The sequence below is a fragment of the Phoca vitulina genome, unplaced genomic scaffold (genome assembly GCF_004348235.1).
Source record: "Phoca vitulina isolate PV1807 unplaced genomic scaffold, GSC_HSeal_1.0 scaffold2, whole genome shotgun sequence".
Classification (NCBI taxonomy): domain Eukaryota; kingdom Metazoa; phylum Chordata; class Mammalia; order Carnivora; family Phocidae; genus Phoca; species Phoca vitulina.
This window is the reverse complement of record NW_022589705.1, coordinates 20,745,229-20,760,275: the sequence shown is the minus strand read 5'-3', so window position 1 is coordinate 20,760,275 and position 15,047 is coordinate 20,745,229. Positions and strand designations below refer to the sequence as shown.

At 35.0% G+C, this 15,047-nt stretch overlaps 1 protein-coding gene across 1 annotated transcript in view; it reads right to left on the bottom strand.

The window, feature by feature from the left end:
• The window catches only part of DPYD (dihydropyrimidine dehydrogenase), a 795,794-nt gene that overhangs the window by 367,244 nt on the left and 413,503 nt on the right, over positions 1–15,047 (bottom strand). Inside the window, exon 13 of the mRNA XM_032422959.1 lies at positions 12,129–12,344. Within this exon, the coding sequence (XP_032278850.1) occupies positions 12,129–12,344 (216 nt within the window). The remainder of the gene's footprint in view (positions 1–12,128; positions 12,345–15,047) is intronic.

The following is a 15,047-nucleotide window of genomic DNA, read 5'->3' as shown; positions in this document are numbered from 1 at the left end:
GGATGTCAGGGCAAAGCAAATGTAAAATTTTTCTGTGGACCAGTTAAGAGACCCATATAAAATAAGTTAATGTGAGGTCACCCTAAGGTCTATTCAGTAGGGACCCCTGAAAAAGCAAAGGGGTCTCAGCAGAAAAAAGGTAAATAACTCAAGGGTTCCTAGGAGTTGTGTAGGGAATAAGTTAAAACCAAAGATTCAAAAGGGCCATAGGGGAAAGTTCCCTAATTGTGGGAGAAATTTTTGAAGACCCATAACAGCACCCAAGAAAAAAGAGCCTAAAAATATGTCTCCTAAAGAAGAATATTATAGCTGTACAAAATTATATTTATCCAAAAAAGTGAAATTGTTCATCATGAAATAGTGGTATTTGCCAATTTAATATTCACAATATTGCTAAACAATGCACTACATTCCAAAACACATCTGTCTTACTGATTAGACTAGGGAAAGAGTCAATCAACATGTATTTTCCAGTTCCTTCATTTGCAAAGCCTGAAGGTCACAGGACCTGCCTTCCAGGGGCTTACATTCAAGAAGGAAAAAAAGAAACAAACACATAAAGAATTCATTCTATCTTACGTCGACTGAATAAAATTTTATAAAAGCTCAGAGACTGAGAAGAAGATAACCATCGGTGAACAACCATTGGATCATCAGTGGCCTTTTAATATTTGAGTAGGAGAAGAGATTATCTTAAGGAGGAAAAATGGTAAAATTAAAGTATAGATGACACAAACATAATAAGCCTAGTGATTAGACTGGTTTAATCAGAAAAGAGAGACTGTGTGAGAAAAAGTAGAAAATATCACTAAAAATGGTGAATAGGAGTTTCGTTATGATTAAAAGCAAATTCCAAATTGAATTAAGTAATTCCTCTGCTTGAAACCTCTTCAGGTTCTCTGTTGTCTATACAATCACATTTAAATTCCTAGCCTAACAGGCCTTTCCCATAGTCTCTCCAGCTACTTATACCACCTTATGACACATATGCTGAATCTTACTTAAGATTTAGCAGCTGAATCTTAAATATGCATGGCACTCTCATGACCGTGAATGTCCATGTGCTATCCTTTCTGCCTAGAATAAAGATGAAGCTCAAATGTGAAGTCATTTTTCTTTTTAACAATTGGAGGAAACACAAGCAACAGGACAGACTGGACAAAAGATACAGTTTTGTGATTCTGATGAACTGTCTAAAACCATAGAAGGATCACCTTATTAGTAGTGATAATTTGATTTCTTCTTCTTTTCCAAATAGTCTCTGTAACTTTTATATGATATATCATATTGTCTGCCTTCTACATTTTTCCAGTACATCTTGTAAGTTATAATCTAAGTATGGAATTGTATACCGAGGTTGCTTCTGCCCTCACTGTGCATATGCAGTAGAGTCTTAATAAAAACAACCTTTTAGAGATGCAAAAAAAAAAAAAAGGAGGAAAATACTGCTTATTAAGTAACATTTTTAGTCTAAGACTCTCTGTTGCCTTCAGTCTTTTGGTGTATACTCTGAACTAGAGTTTAAGTTTTCTAGAGCAAAGACCATTTACACACACACACACACACACACACTCCATGAATGATCAGCGCCTAACAAATGTGTGTTGAGTGAATGAGATCAAAAAGAGGGCATATAAAGGACATTAGCAACAGCTCTCAGAATACATCTAGTCTAGACCATATACCTAAAAGTGACAATTTACTTGATGATACTTTTAGATACATTTTAACTTTGAGGGTGAATTGGCAGAAGAGGAATGATAAGTTTTCCAAACATGTGGGATACCATGGAAAAACTTAAAAATGAGTAAACAGAGCAGGATAAAAAGAGCAGTGGACTTAGCTGAAGTAAAAGAAGCAGATGGAGAAGTCCAGTAAGTAAAGGTAATTGGTGTATGAAAAGGAAGTTTGGCTGACTATTTCTCTAAAAAAGCAGTCACTTCCTTAAATATCTAATGGGACCTCATTTTATAAACAGTGCTGATTGAATCTGAAGCCAACTGCAAGTCATGTAAGAGAAAGGAGCATAGAGAGAACTGCAATTTAAAACTGAGTAAGTCTTACAATAAAATGGCCAATGTAGGTATGTCTTTAATAAAAACCTGACAGTGAGGTAATCACTGGGTTTTATATTTCAATATTTCAGTGAAGGATAAAGAATATCCCTATGTAGTAATGACTAGAATCTTGTTAAAAATCAATGAAGAAAATACAAAGGCAATGAGTATATTATGGAATTTAAGCCATTTTAATTTCAACCAAGGCCCAATCAGCCAAACATAGCCAGAATATGGATATTTTTGACTAGTTAAATTAAAAATCTGCAAAAGAATTATGTGAGAAAGGAAAAGAGTAAAATCAGTTTCTCAATCAGCAGGACTGTACTTTATGAAAATTTCCATTAGCCACAATTATGAGGATTTTCCATGAACCTTGACACAAGTTACTTTAAAACAAAACAAAACAAATAAAACCCCCAAAGTTGAAAAGTATTTTCCAATACAGGTTAGGTTCCTCTACGTGCTAACCCAAATCAAAATTGTGCACATCAATTTATATTATTAAAAAGTCTATTTGAGTCTCACCTTGTCCACTCTACCAAAATGATTAACTAATTAACAAGTGTGAAATCACAGCCTGAAATGGAAAAGAGGTGAAGACGTAATTATATTGGACAATTGACTGGTCTGCTTCATAGTCAACTAGCCCAATTGTGAAATAAAAGGTAAAAAAGATTGGGAGCAATTTAAATAACTTTAATAATGTACCTGGTTAAAAATATTACTTTGGCTACAATTAAAGGATTTATAGTTAAGAAGTACATGCATTTAGCCTGTGTTTGGAAACATCATAATCCATATTTTCTATTGAACAAACTAAGTCTGGCATACATAGCATGGTTGAAAACAATGATTAGTTTAGAACTGTGGGGAAAGATGTGGAATATTTTTTACTAGATCCTAACTTGCAAGATTTAGTTTCCATATTGCAAGTGTACACACAAATGGGCATGCAGGGATATGCGTGTTCTTTTGCTGTTGATGAGATCAGGGTTGCTTCATAGAAAAGCTTGCTAAAATAGTCTTGAAGTGAGCATTTGGATGAAATCTCCTATAGGACTCTTACATGTGAACTGTAGCCTTTTAATAAGCCCATTCTTTATAATTTGAGGATAGTCAATATTAATAATTTCAATACAATAAATCTAAATAACAATTAAAGAACCTAACCAGGTGAAAATAAAATTATTAGCACACAGAAATCACTTATGGTTTTAGAATGTTAAAAGTCTCCCAGATGAGAAGTTTACATTGAATTTGTTTAAATAATTATAACTCCTTAGTTAATGCATAAGTATATACCATGAGAACAATACTGCACGATAAATAGAAATTAATTATGCACCAAATTTGAAGCTAGAACTGTAACAGGGAAAATAATGCACTGGACAGTTGTTCATTTATTGTTTCATAGACTTTCACAATAATGTAGTGTAGAAACTCAGTAACAATAAAATAAATCAGTCTGACTTAATGTTTAAAAAGATTCAGATCTTTATTTCTAATAAGGCCTTTTAAAATGAGTTACAAGAGTAAATTATAGTCTTTTGTAGTGTAATCCAAAGAGAATTATCTGAGCTCTAAAATATTATTACATAACATATTTGTGAAATTTTTCTTAACAGCTCCAAATATTATTTTTAGCATTTATAGTCCTGACAATGTTATTCCTGAATTCTTGTCTGGCTGATAGGTGCTAGCAATTTGTGCAAATGTAGGCAACTTCCTCTCAATTAAGATAATATGGATCGAAACAAGTTTCTTGAAATCCACATGGGAGAATAGACAACCTACATGGTAAAAAGTCTGCAAACCTTATTATAGAAAGGAAAACAGGACTATTTAGAAAGGAAAAAGAAAAGGCTTGTTGATAGGACATGAGAGCTGTCTCCAAGTAACTGAAGGGCTGTCATGTGGAATTGTGGTTCAAATTAGAATCCTATAATTATTCATTCATCTAACAAGTATGTATTGCATCCTTCCTATCTGCCAGACATAGTTCTTGGCACTGGGCATACAGTAGTGAGCAAGAAAGACAACATCCCTCTTCTTATAAACCTTACTTTGAATGGCCAAAACAGAAAAATAAACAAGTAAACAAATACATGATCGAGAGACTGGTAATTTCATATGGTGGTAAGTGCAGTGAAGAAAAACAAAATACAAAAACAACCAGGGAAATGTGGCACAGGAAGATTGAGGTGTTTTTTTTTTAAGATTTTATTTATTTATTTGACAGAAAGAGGCACAGTGAGAGAAGGAACGCAAGCAGGGTGAGTGGGAGAGGGAGAAGCAGGCTTCCTGTAGAGCAGGGAGCCTGATGTGGGGCTCAATCCCAGGACCCTGAGATCATGACCTGAGCCAAAGGCAAACGCTTAACGACTGAGCCACCCAGGCACCCCAGGAAGATTGAGTTTTGAGCAGTCAGCACAGACTTCTCTGATGAGGTAATTTTTGATCTGAGAACTGAATGAGAAGCAAGAGCTATATGTATAAAGATCCAAGGGCAGAGCATTCCAGACAGAGCAAGGTCTAAGAGAGGGAGGACCCTGCCATGTTGGGGAAGTAGAAAGAGGGCCCGTGTGGCTAAAGAAAATTGGCACAGGAGGAGATTGGCTTTTGACAAAGGATGGACAGTGGATTCCCAGAAGGTTTTATTATTTTTTTCTTTTTCAAGTTTTTATTAAATTCTAGTTAGTTAACATACAGTGTAATATTAGTTTCAGGTGTAGCATTTAGTGATTCATCACTCCCAGAAGGTTTTAATTCAAAAGTCTCTCTCTGTGACACTATACATAAAACCAAAATAGAAATAAAATCATAGGGGTGCCTGGGTGGCTCAGTTGGTTAAGCGACTGCCTTCGGCTCAGGTCATGATCCCGGAGTCCCAGGATCGAGTCCCACATTGGGCTCCCTGCTCAGCGAGGAACCTGCTTCTCCCTCTGACCCTAACCCCTCTCATGTACTCTCTCTCTCATTCTCGGTCTCTCAAATAAATAAATAAATCTTAAAAAAAAAAAAAAAAGAAAGAAAATCATAGGTGCTGCTCTATGAGGTAGGGGATAGAAGGCCCTCAGTGCACCTGCTCAGCTGAACTCCAGTTCTCTGCCAAACACTGATGGAGTCAAACTGCCTTCAGTTTAGACATAAAATAACAAGATACAGAGAGGATAAGTTAGAAAATATGATCTAGAGGAAAGCATCTGGATTTATATCAAATAGACCTTGGTTCAATCCTGGTGCTGTGGATGTCAGCCTTTGGATGGGAGGAGCTACTTCCATGCTCCCAAATCCTGGTCTGGCCTTGTGACTTGCTCTAACCAACAAAATGAGGGTGGAAATTATACTGCACAACTTCTGAGCCTCAGGCTCATAATTTCCACTCTTGCATTTTTAGAATACAGCCGCTTTGTGAACAAGCTCCGTACAGTCTCTTTGAAGATGAGACCATATGGAGATCCAGGCCCAGTTATGCCAGCTGAGGTCCCAAGCACGTGAATAAAGCCATCAAGGACCAGCAGCCACCAAGTCTGTCAACTAACTAACTGCAAATGCGTGAGTGAGAACAACTAATGTCACATGGGGCAAAGTCAAGCCCACCCAGCTGTGCCCTGACCAGATTGCCAAACTATAGAACCAAGAGCAGATTACTTGTTGTTTTAAGCTACTAAATTGTGCTTTGATATGCAGCAAGAGATAAGTAATACAGAAATTGGTTATGTTTGCTAACATAATGGAATCTAAAACATGTGGCATTGGCTTTCGAAATGAGAGGGGGGCAGAGACCTCTCTTGGAAAATCAAGAGTCGGCTGTTAGTAAGGGCTGGAAAAATGGTGAACAAACTGTTAGTGGAGGCTTGAAATGCAGTGTGAAAATTGTTATTGGAGACTGGGAAAAGGGTGGCCTGTATTATGTAGTGACAGAACAATTGGCAAGAATATCTCTGGTGATAATTCAGAAGATAGAAAATGTACATAATGCATGTGTGGATCTGACTAAAGAAATATCTAGACAAAACACTGAAAGTGTCGGTTGAATGTTTCTACTCACGAATAATAAGGTACTGTAAGAGAGAAATTAGCTAAAAAAGGATATATTTAATTTGCTAAGCAAACTTAGAGCAAAGCAAAAGGGCCCAGGACTTGCTGTGTTAGAAAATAAAATTATTCTTAGTCTTTTTTCTACTCTGGGAGGAAAAGATTTTCAAAGTAAGAAATGACCTTAGGGTAAAGATCACATCAAAAGTGTTGCTATATGATCCTTCTTTGTCAAGATTTTAGAAAGATTTAAAGCAGGTCCTAGTAGATTCTCTCAGGTAGACAATATCGATTCTAAGAATCTTAAGGACATTGTGCCACAGCAGGAGAAATATCCAAAATGGAGAAAAATCTGTCTCAACAAGAACTATGAATGTGGCTTTAGCCCTTAATAGATTCAAAAGTTTTTAAGCACGTTTTCTTTTCTTTTTTTTTTTCTTAGATTTTATTTATTTGAGAGAGAGAGACAGAGATAGTGAGACAGAGAGCACAAGTGGGGAGGAGAGGGAGAAGCAGGCTCCCCACAGAGCAGGGAGCCCAATGCGGGACTCGATCCCAGGACCCTGGGATCATAACCTGAGCCGAAGGCAGACGCTTAACCGACTGAGCCACCCAGGTGCCCAAGTAAGTTTTCTGATGACGTGACTAAGAACTAGGACTAAAAGGGGCAATTGAAATAAAGAGAATAGGGTTTAACTCTCTATGGCAACTAATAGGTTGAAAAAGTTACTCAACTGCCAAGAATGGCCATCACTGGCCATTTCTTAAACAAAACAGAACACAACTCAGAGGACAGAATAAAAGCCCAGAGGACAGAGCCAATAGCTGTTAGGAACAATGGATTAGGGAACCATTAGCAGGGAGCAGAATGGGGTCCTACTCAAGGAACATCTTCTTGCCTCCCATGAGGCAAGAGAGATAATAAAGAGATGGAGAGAGGGACTCAGCATTCTGAGCAATTACAGCAACTCCAGTTGAGGGTCCATATGTATGAATGAGGCCACCTTGCCAGTCCCCGGGCATCCCTCCAACTGACTGAAAATGCATGAATGAGCCCAAGTGACACTTTGTGAAGCAGAAGAACTGCCCACCTGAGCTCAGCCAAATTGCCAATGCACATGATTGTGAGCAAATAAATAATTGTTGTTCTAAGTCCTGGGCAATTGGTTTAATTTTCTCACTCTATTATTTCATATGAAAAAAAATTTTTTCAATACTATGTTATAGGGATATCATGAAGATTCAAAGCATAACTTCTGAAAAACATTTGGCAATGTCTATAGTTTCTAAGCACTCAATAAATGGTAGTTAATTATGTGTATAATAATGATAATTTTAACAACAATGTATAATAATATTAAACAGTTTGTGCAAGGTAGTGATTTAGAAGCAGCTTTGGACAGAGACTGGACTCTCCCAGGCCAAAGTTGTTTTCCCTAGACGTCACTGCCTCTCCATACTTGTTAGCCTTTCTCTAGGGTATTTATTAACTTGGGGGGGAAAAAAAACCCACCATATTTAAAAATCAACAATTCATTTATGCTAATAAGTTAGACTAATTCACTCCATGGTGTCTCTGAGGGCAGAACTGTAAAACATGGATGGAACTTATGAGAAAGGCCAATTTGGGGTCAATAAAAGAAGATACTCCTAAAATAGGGTTTTCCATAGCTATAACAGCATTCTTCGCCTTAAAGATCTAGCATATTTCTTATTACTAAAAGCACTCCAAAACAAGTTACATTTACTCTGTCATAGCTATTGACACATAAGCTTAGATAGTTGGCCAGATGATTTTTATTTCCCTTCCTAAAATTGTGCAATACACATTCTGTTTTCTCAAAAAAATCTCTATATTTTTAAGACTCTTAAGTCTTAAAACACTACCCATCCATTTAAAAACTCCACTAACATTTTCATTTTCAGGTATGTATAGATGCACTCCAGAAAGCAACATGGGATATGAAAAATTTAAATTGGCCTTTTCTCCTTTGATTGAGATCAATACTCAGAACAGTCAATTTTTTATGTGTTAACTGTCTGTTCATATGACTGAAAACAAAATAGAAACTCAATATGCTTTTGCCAAAAATCTATTTATTCATTTATTGATTCATTTATCCAATGAATATTTATGAAACATTTATCAAACTCTTCCTATAACACTAAACATTGTGTTATGTGGTATAAGGTTGTATTTTATGGAAAAAGCTATCAATATTTGATTCCAAAGAAATAATGAAGAACCTTAAATATTTCTCAGTTTTTAGCTTTTGGTATTTTATGTTGAGAGACTCACTATATGTGTACCTATTGGTCTAATCATCTGATACTTACTAAAACAAAACATATGCATTCAAGATATTTTCTCACTAAAAATCAATCACAAGTTTATTCTAATATCTATACTATATACTGTATAAATGAAGTGAATTTTTGCTTAGGTTTGAATTTGATTTGGAATAATACTAAACACTTCTGAGTTTATCTATGTAGTGATAAAGATGTATGCAACTTGCAGTCACAGATTACATATTTGCAGTATATAATATGTAGATGCCTGAGAGAACAAAATTTATGATATAATTCACAAAAATAAAATCTTTTTATCTATTTCCTGTCAGTATAATGTGGACATAGGTCAGGAGGTTCTTTTATGTGCAGTCTAAATAAGTTTTAATATTACCAGTTAAACATAGCATTTCTCTGGTTTGTCATTATAGTTTAGCTTTAATTAAGCTTGACCTTGAATGCTCTCCCACCTTTTTTTATTTAAACATGAATGCAGAAGGGGGGTAAATCAGAGGGGGAGACAAACCATGAGAGACTATGGACTCTGAGAAACAAACTGAGGGTTCTAGGGGGAGGGTGGGGGGATGGGTTAGCCTGGTGATGGGTATTAAGGAGGGCATGTACTGAATGGAGCACTGGGTGTTATACGCAAACAATGAATCATGGAACACTACATCAAAAACTAATGATGTAATGTATGGTGATTAACATAACATAATAATAAAAAAGTAAAAAAAACATGAATGCAATATATACTTATATGTAAAAAATAATTTTAATTATATTCTCAATATCATTTTATGATGATATTTTAAATATCATCTTTATCAAACATAAACAGAATCTCAAGAAAGGCAATCTACGTATTTTGGGACATTCCAGGGAAGACTGATTTGGGAAGGAAGAATATAGTTAATAAAAGCCATCTTTGATGTTATTTAACACAAAAGCAAACACAGATCTTTTTATATTTGACATTAAAAATCTGATCATTTGCCTCCCTAAGAAACCACATACAGCTTTTATACAGACTGCACAGTAAAGAATAATAATATTTCTGTTTACTGAGATATCAACTGGCATTTCACTGTAAGTCAATGGTCTATCGTTGCTACAGCATATTAGACCTCAATCTGGCATCTACAAATGTCAAGAGTATAAAAAAAGTATAGGATGAAAATCAAAAGCATGTTCCGAACTCCCAAAAAAATAAAAAAAAAGGGAAACAAAGTTCACCTAAACATATTTGCTGCAGAAATCAGTGCAATATTCAGCTGTCAATCTAGAAAAACAACGAGGGAGCCACCCTGTCAGTAGGACAGGATAATAAAATTTCCAGCAGATGTTCAGGCAGGGCTCTAATTTTTACTGAACTCCCTTGATAAGCATTTAATTTCTTTATCATATGCAGGCTCGGCAAATTGTCCTTCATCAAAACTGTATTGTGAAATATTAATATTTCATATGATAACAAAACTCCATAGAATAACCTTTGTCATATTAAGAGCATCTAAATTTCAAATGTCAAGATTCTGAATTTTAATACTTTTTAAGTAGATTCTTGAATTGGCATAATAAATTGTAATAAGGCTAATCTAAATTGGTATGCTATAATGTCACACAAATATATAGAACATATAATATCTCAATAGATGTCTTTAGTAAGAGGCTGTGGGGAAAACGTGTTTCTACCTACTGAATTGTATGCTACAACATTTCATCAGCAAGAAAGCATAGACGCTCATAAGACAATTTCACATTCACAACAGGTTTAATCACTAATTAGGGACAATATAAGAAAACAAAACAAAACAAAAACCCTGGATCTCTATGAAGCAAACTGACTACTTTGCAAAACCACGTATGCGAAACAATTGTTTTTGAAAATGGCATTTTATCATTATTTATGTCATTATAATCTGCAAAAATACATTTAAAATAGTCTGTACAAATATTCTGTTCTACCCACCATCAAAGCAAGTAGCAGAGAGCTTCCTAAGGAAGCCCCCAACATTATGTTTTATATGCTAAATTTAATTTTCATTTGTTCCTTACTCTCCCTTTGAACCAGCATCACAGACTTGTGAATTGATAGATTAAATTCAAATTGGAGGTTTAGAAGGAAGTTAGCTTCCACATTTATTTCTGCTGGTGATCCTAATAAAGGCAACTGCTCCTAGGTTACTGAAAGAGACAGCATCACAAATCAATGCATGTCACCAACAGAGTAAAGACAGATGTCTCTGATTAATCAGAATTCAATTTTTTGCCAACAAACAGCAAATTCAAAGCAAACATTTTTTCCTACAGTTCTTCACTTGTACCTGATTAGCCACCTATTTCTGCTTACATATAAAATTTTTAAAACAGTGTAACTATAATGTAGTCATCAGAGACTCAGTTTTTCTCAATGGATTAAACATTTGACAACAGCTTCTGAGTTATTCTTCAAGGATGAATTGAAACAAAGACAAATATACTATCAATATTCTACGAAGCTGTAAACAATTGATTAATGATATTCTAAAGCTGAATCCAGTAAGTTCTGTTTATCTTTACACTTTATTTAACCAAAGTATTTCTAAATATTCCGCCAATTTATTTGAAAAAGAACCTCCCTTTAGTTATTTAAACATAAAAACATTTATGAAATTTTTTATGCCCTGGTTTTTCTAACTTTTGAGGATTCTCTAGATTTTCTTCATCACGCTTACACATAGCATCTTGTAAAGCTAAGTGTCTGAATAAGACAGCTGTAATGTTTTAGCCATACTAATGCCAGCTATTGATCCTAGTAAGAGGAGAAAGAAGGAGAGAATGTGCTTAATGGGGCATATTTGTTCTCTATTATTTTCTTTGCCTACGGATAAGGCTGATTTAAATAATGATACACTTTCTCAGTCACTAGATTCACACATTCTTACACATTAATTATTACTAACTACCAGTTAGTACTAAATACATTGATAGATTTAGCATTTAAAATTTTATCAATAAAGGATCTAAGAATGTTAATTTCTGCTGTACTTTTCTAATTCAAAACCGTATAAGGATGCAACCTTCTAGTGTATAATTCATGCTACTTTCAAGACATGAATTTATACACTTTGTGCACTTTAAAGAATTAATCTCAACCGTAATATGTACTTTATTTTCTACTAAGTATGTCCATTCATGGTGTGAATACAAAGTCATCATGCCAAATTAAAGTCAGGTATATGTACTTTGAAAAAAGTTTCTATATTTAAAAGTTCAAGAAGAATCTTATTATCAGAACAAATGAGGTACACTGAGTGATTCTTTTTGACATGAACTGGGTCCCAGATTATGCACAAATCAAATCCTAGTCTCTCCAACTCTGAGTTCAGGCAGATGTCCTCAATCACACACATCCAGAAATCACAAAATAATTAATGCCAAAAGAAGAATTCATGAGTTTGTGACTATTACATGAAATAGCCACTTTTGTAATATATATATATATATATATATGTGTATATATATATATATATATATATATTTGATGCTTCCTATACAAAACAAAATGGGGAATACATGCCCTTCCATGGGACAGAAAGATTGGAAAAGAAAATAAAAACTAACTTGGACTAATAGGTCTTGTCCAGTAGTTGAGTAACTATTATTTCTTGGTCAGGAAAATATTGCCGTCATAATATTTCTGCTCTAATTAAAATACATGATAGACATTTAAACATGACTTCAAAAATATTTTCTTACCTTATCAAGAGAGAAAGTTTTGGTCAGGGCAAAACCCCATCCAGCTTCAAAAGCTCTTCGAATCATTGATGTACTGGTAGCTGGAGTGGCACTAGCAAGACCAAAAGGATTTATAAACTTCAGTCCAGCCATTTCCACACTAATGTCCACCAGATCAACAGCAGTGTAAAAGAGGGGCAGTTCAGGCTTGGCAGAAACCGAAGCTCCATATTGCGACTGCGAAAAACAAACAGCCAATAACTGTTCTTGCATCAGATCTGATTTTTCCATATAATCTTTGACAAAAATCACTTCAACACACCATTCAAATTAATATAGATTATCTTGGTCTGTTTACAGTGATGAAAACTGGCAAAAAAAAAGTCAGTTAGCAGTGAACCAAATTCATATAATAGAATCTTCTTCTAATTTTATTAACAGAAATAAAATCAATTAAATAAACAAACAAAAAACTCTATTTAAAACATATGGAGATTCAAACACAAAAGGGAAAAATTTCAGAATTTATCTCCCTTTCCCTGGTCCCATAAACCAGACTTTTTGTACTTAATTTGTGGAAAATGTCTTTAGTGCTCAGAGATATGGGCAACAGAAAGTCAGGAGGCCTAAATTCAATTTCCAGTAGTCTCACTTCTGTTTATGAGATTTTAGGAAAGCCACCTAATCTGTCCATGTCTTTTTCTCCTCTACCGTTTTCAGTAGAGCAGCGGGAATGCTGGTTGCCTAATGTCCTACCTCCTAGGGGTATTGGAAAAGGCAGGCGATCATAAGCCACAGGAAGACATTTAATTTGGAAAGTGGGGAATGTACTCATGTGCAAGAGGAGAGTTTCTTTTTTCAGAACCCAAACCAGTACCAAAACAGTTAATGTCGGGAAACCTGCAACTGGCTCTCAAAACTGGAAAATTTCCTTTGTTAAAAGAACACTGTAATGACATTACCTTGCATTATGAAAACACTTATGCAAGGTGCATGGCACACTGAAGAGGGTAGGTACTTGCTAAATGTTGTCTCTTCCTGGCTGGGGAGGTTATTAAAGATCTCATCAGGCCTTTGGTTTATAAAATGTCTCTGTCTCTGTCTCTTTCCTTTTCTCCCTCCTTCCCTTTCTCTCTGTTTATCTCTGAAAGACAAATAATTCTGGCAAATATAAAAAAGGATGAATTTTCTAAGCCAAACTGAAGGGATAGGGCTAGTTAATGCTAAAGTAAGAACTCCTTTCCCTTGTGAACCATCACTCAAAGGAAAAGTTGTTTGAGCATAACTTTAATTTTACAGGAGTGTGTCTTATGTAGATAAAAATTGCCATGACTTGCATACAAATTATTTCTGGACCTCCACCATTTATAATGCAAAGTAAAGTTCACTTAACATGTAAAAAGGCATCAAACTTGTCAATTGAAAGACTAATGTGTCTCCTGCACCTACAAAGAGGTGCCTGACCATATCAAAGCTTCAGCTATGGCAGGCATCTTCTGCCAGGAATGTTCTGGGTTTCAAGGCACATTTCTGAATATTGGTCAGTCCTGTTCTGAATATAATTTCTCCTGTCCTCATGTGGAATTGTAATACTATTAAAAAGATTAGCAAAGACAAAAGGTATAATGTATAATATAGGGAATATGTTAATTTGATCCGTGTGTGTGTGTCTGTGTGTGTGTGTGTGTGTGTGTGTGTGTGTGAATTTGTACAGGGGTACATGAGGGGGAAAACACCTTTGATGTGTTTTTTCTCAGCTGTGCAATCATAGTTTAAATTGAATCAGGCAAATTTAGGTTAGACTAAGGAAGACTTTCCGGATACCATGGACTGGTCAACACTGGGAAAAATCTAGATGTATTTTTCGTATCTGAGGAATCTTAGAAATTGCAGGCAAGTTTGTGTCTGATGCTAAGAGCAGAAATGCATATGGTTCCATTTTCTTATTTAGGTGAGGTGAATGACACTACTAGTTTTCTTCTCTTTTTAAGGTTTTGTACTGAAATATCTAATCTCTTCAATCTTACAGATGAATTTGTTATAATCGTAGCTATATGGCATTAGGCAACAGCCCAAGGAGGTAGATAGAGATGTATAGTTCAACTTGCATTTCTTAATTTATGTAGTTTAAAATAAATAAGGCATTGCCCTGAAATTATTAAGACGGTTGCTGCCTTAATACTGAAAAGGGAATGACGTGGACAAACTTCGCAAGATTTTCCTTAAGCTTCAAAACAAAAATATAAAATAAACAAACCAAAGCAAACAACAACTAACAAAAAGTAAACACACACACAAAACTTTCAGATGAGAAGTACAGCTTCTTATAAAACATGTATTTCTTTTATTGACAAAAATACTACTGATGTGTATGCATATATGATATAATCTAAAATCTTTACTTGTAATAGGCAGTTGTTTTTCATATTGCGCATACAGGGCTTTTGTTTTGTTTTGTCTTTGAGACTTTTTACCACAGTGTGGTGCTACAGCAACCAAGTCTGTCCAACCTCATAATTTACTCATGCCCAATGTATGCTTCCTTTTCTGAAGTTTAAAAGCCTGTTCCCTCTGTTCCCTTGCTCAGACAACTTAAGCATTTCAAATTTCAGCTCTCACCATGAGGCTAATTCCTCCCAAATCCCATTCATAACCTTCAAACTCACATTTCCAAGAGACTTCAAGACCTTTGGATATGGATGTTTTGCCATTAATTCAAACTCAACTGCTTCAAAGTGTATCTCATATTCTCTTCTAAAGAATATGTTATCCGATTTTCAATTTCAGACAATACTATTTTTCCAGTCATCCAATAGTGTTCGTAAATAACAGTTGTCAGAAACAGCCTAGATTATGTTAACTATACTGGAATTAAAATAAAAAAACTTAATTAAAAGAAAGAAAGAAAGAAGGAAAGAAAGAAAGAAAGAAAGAAAGAAA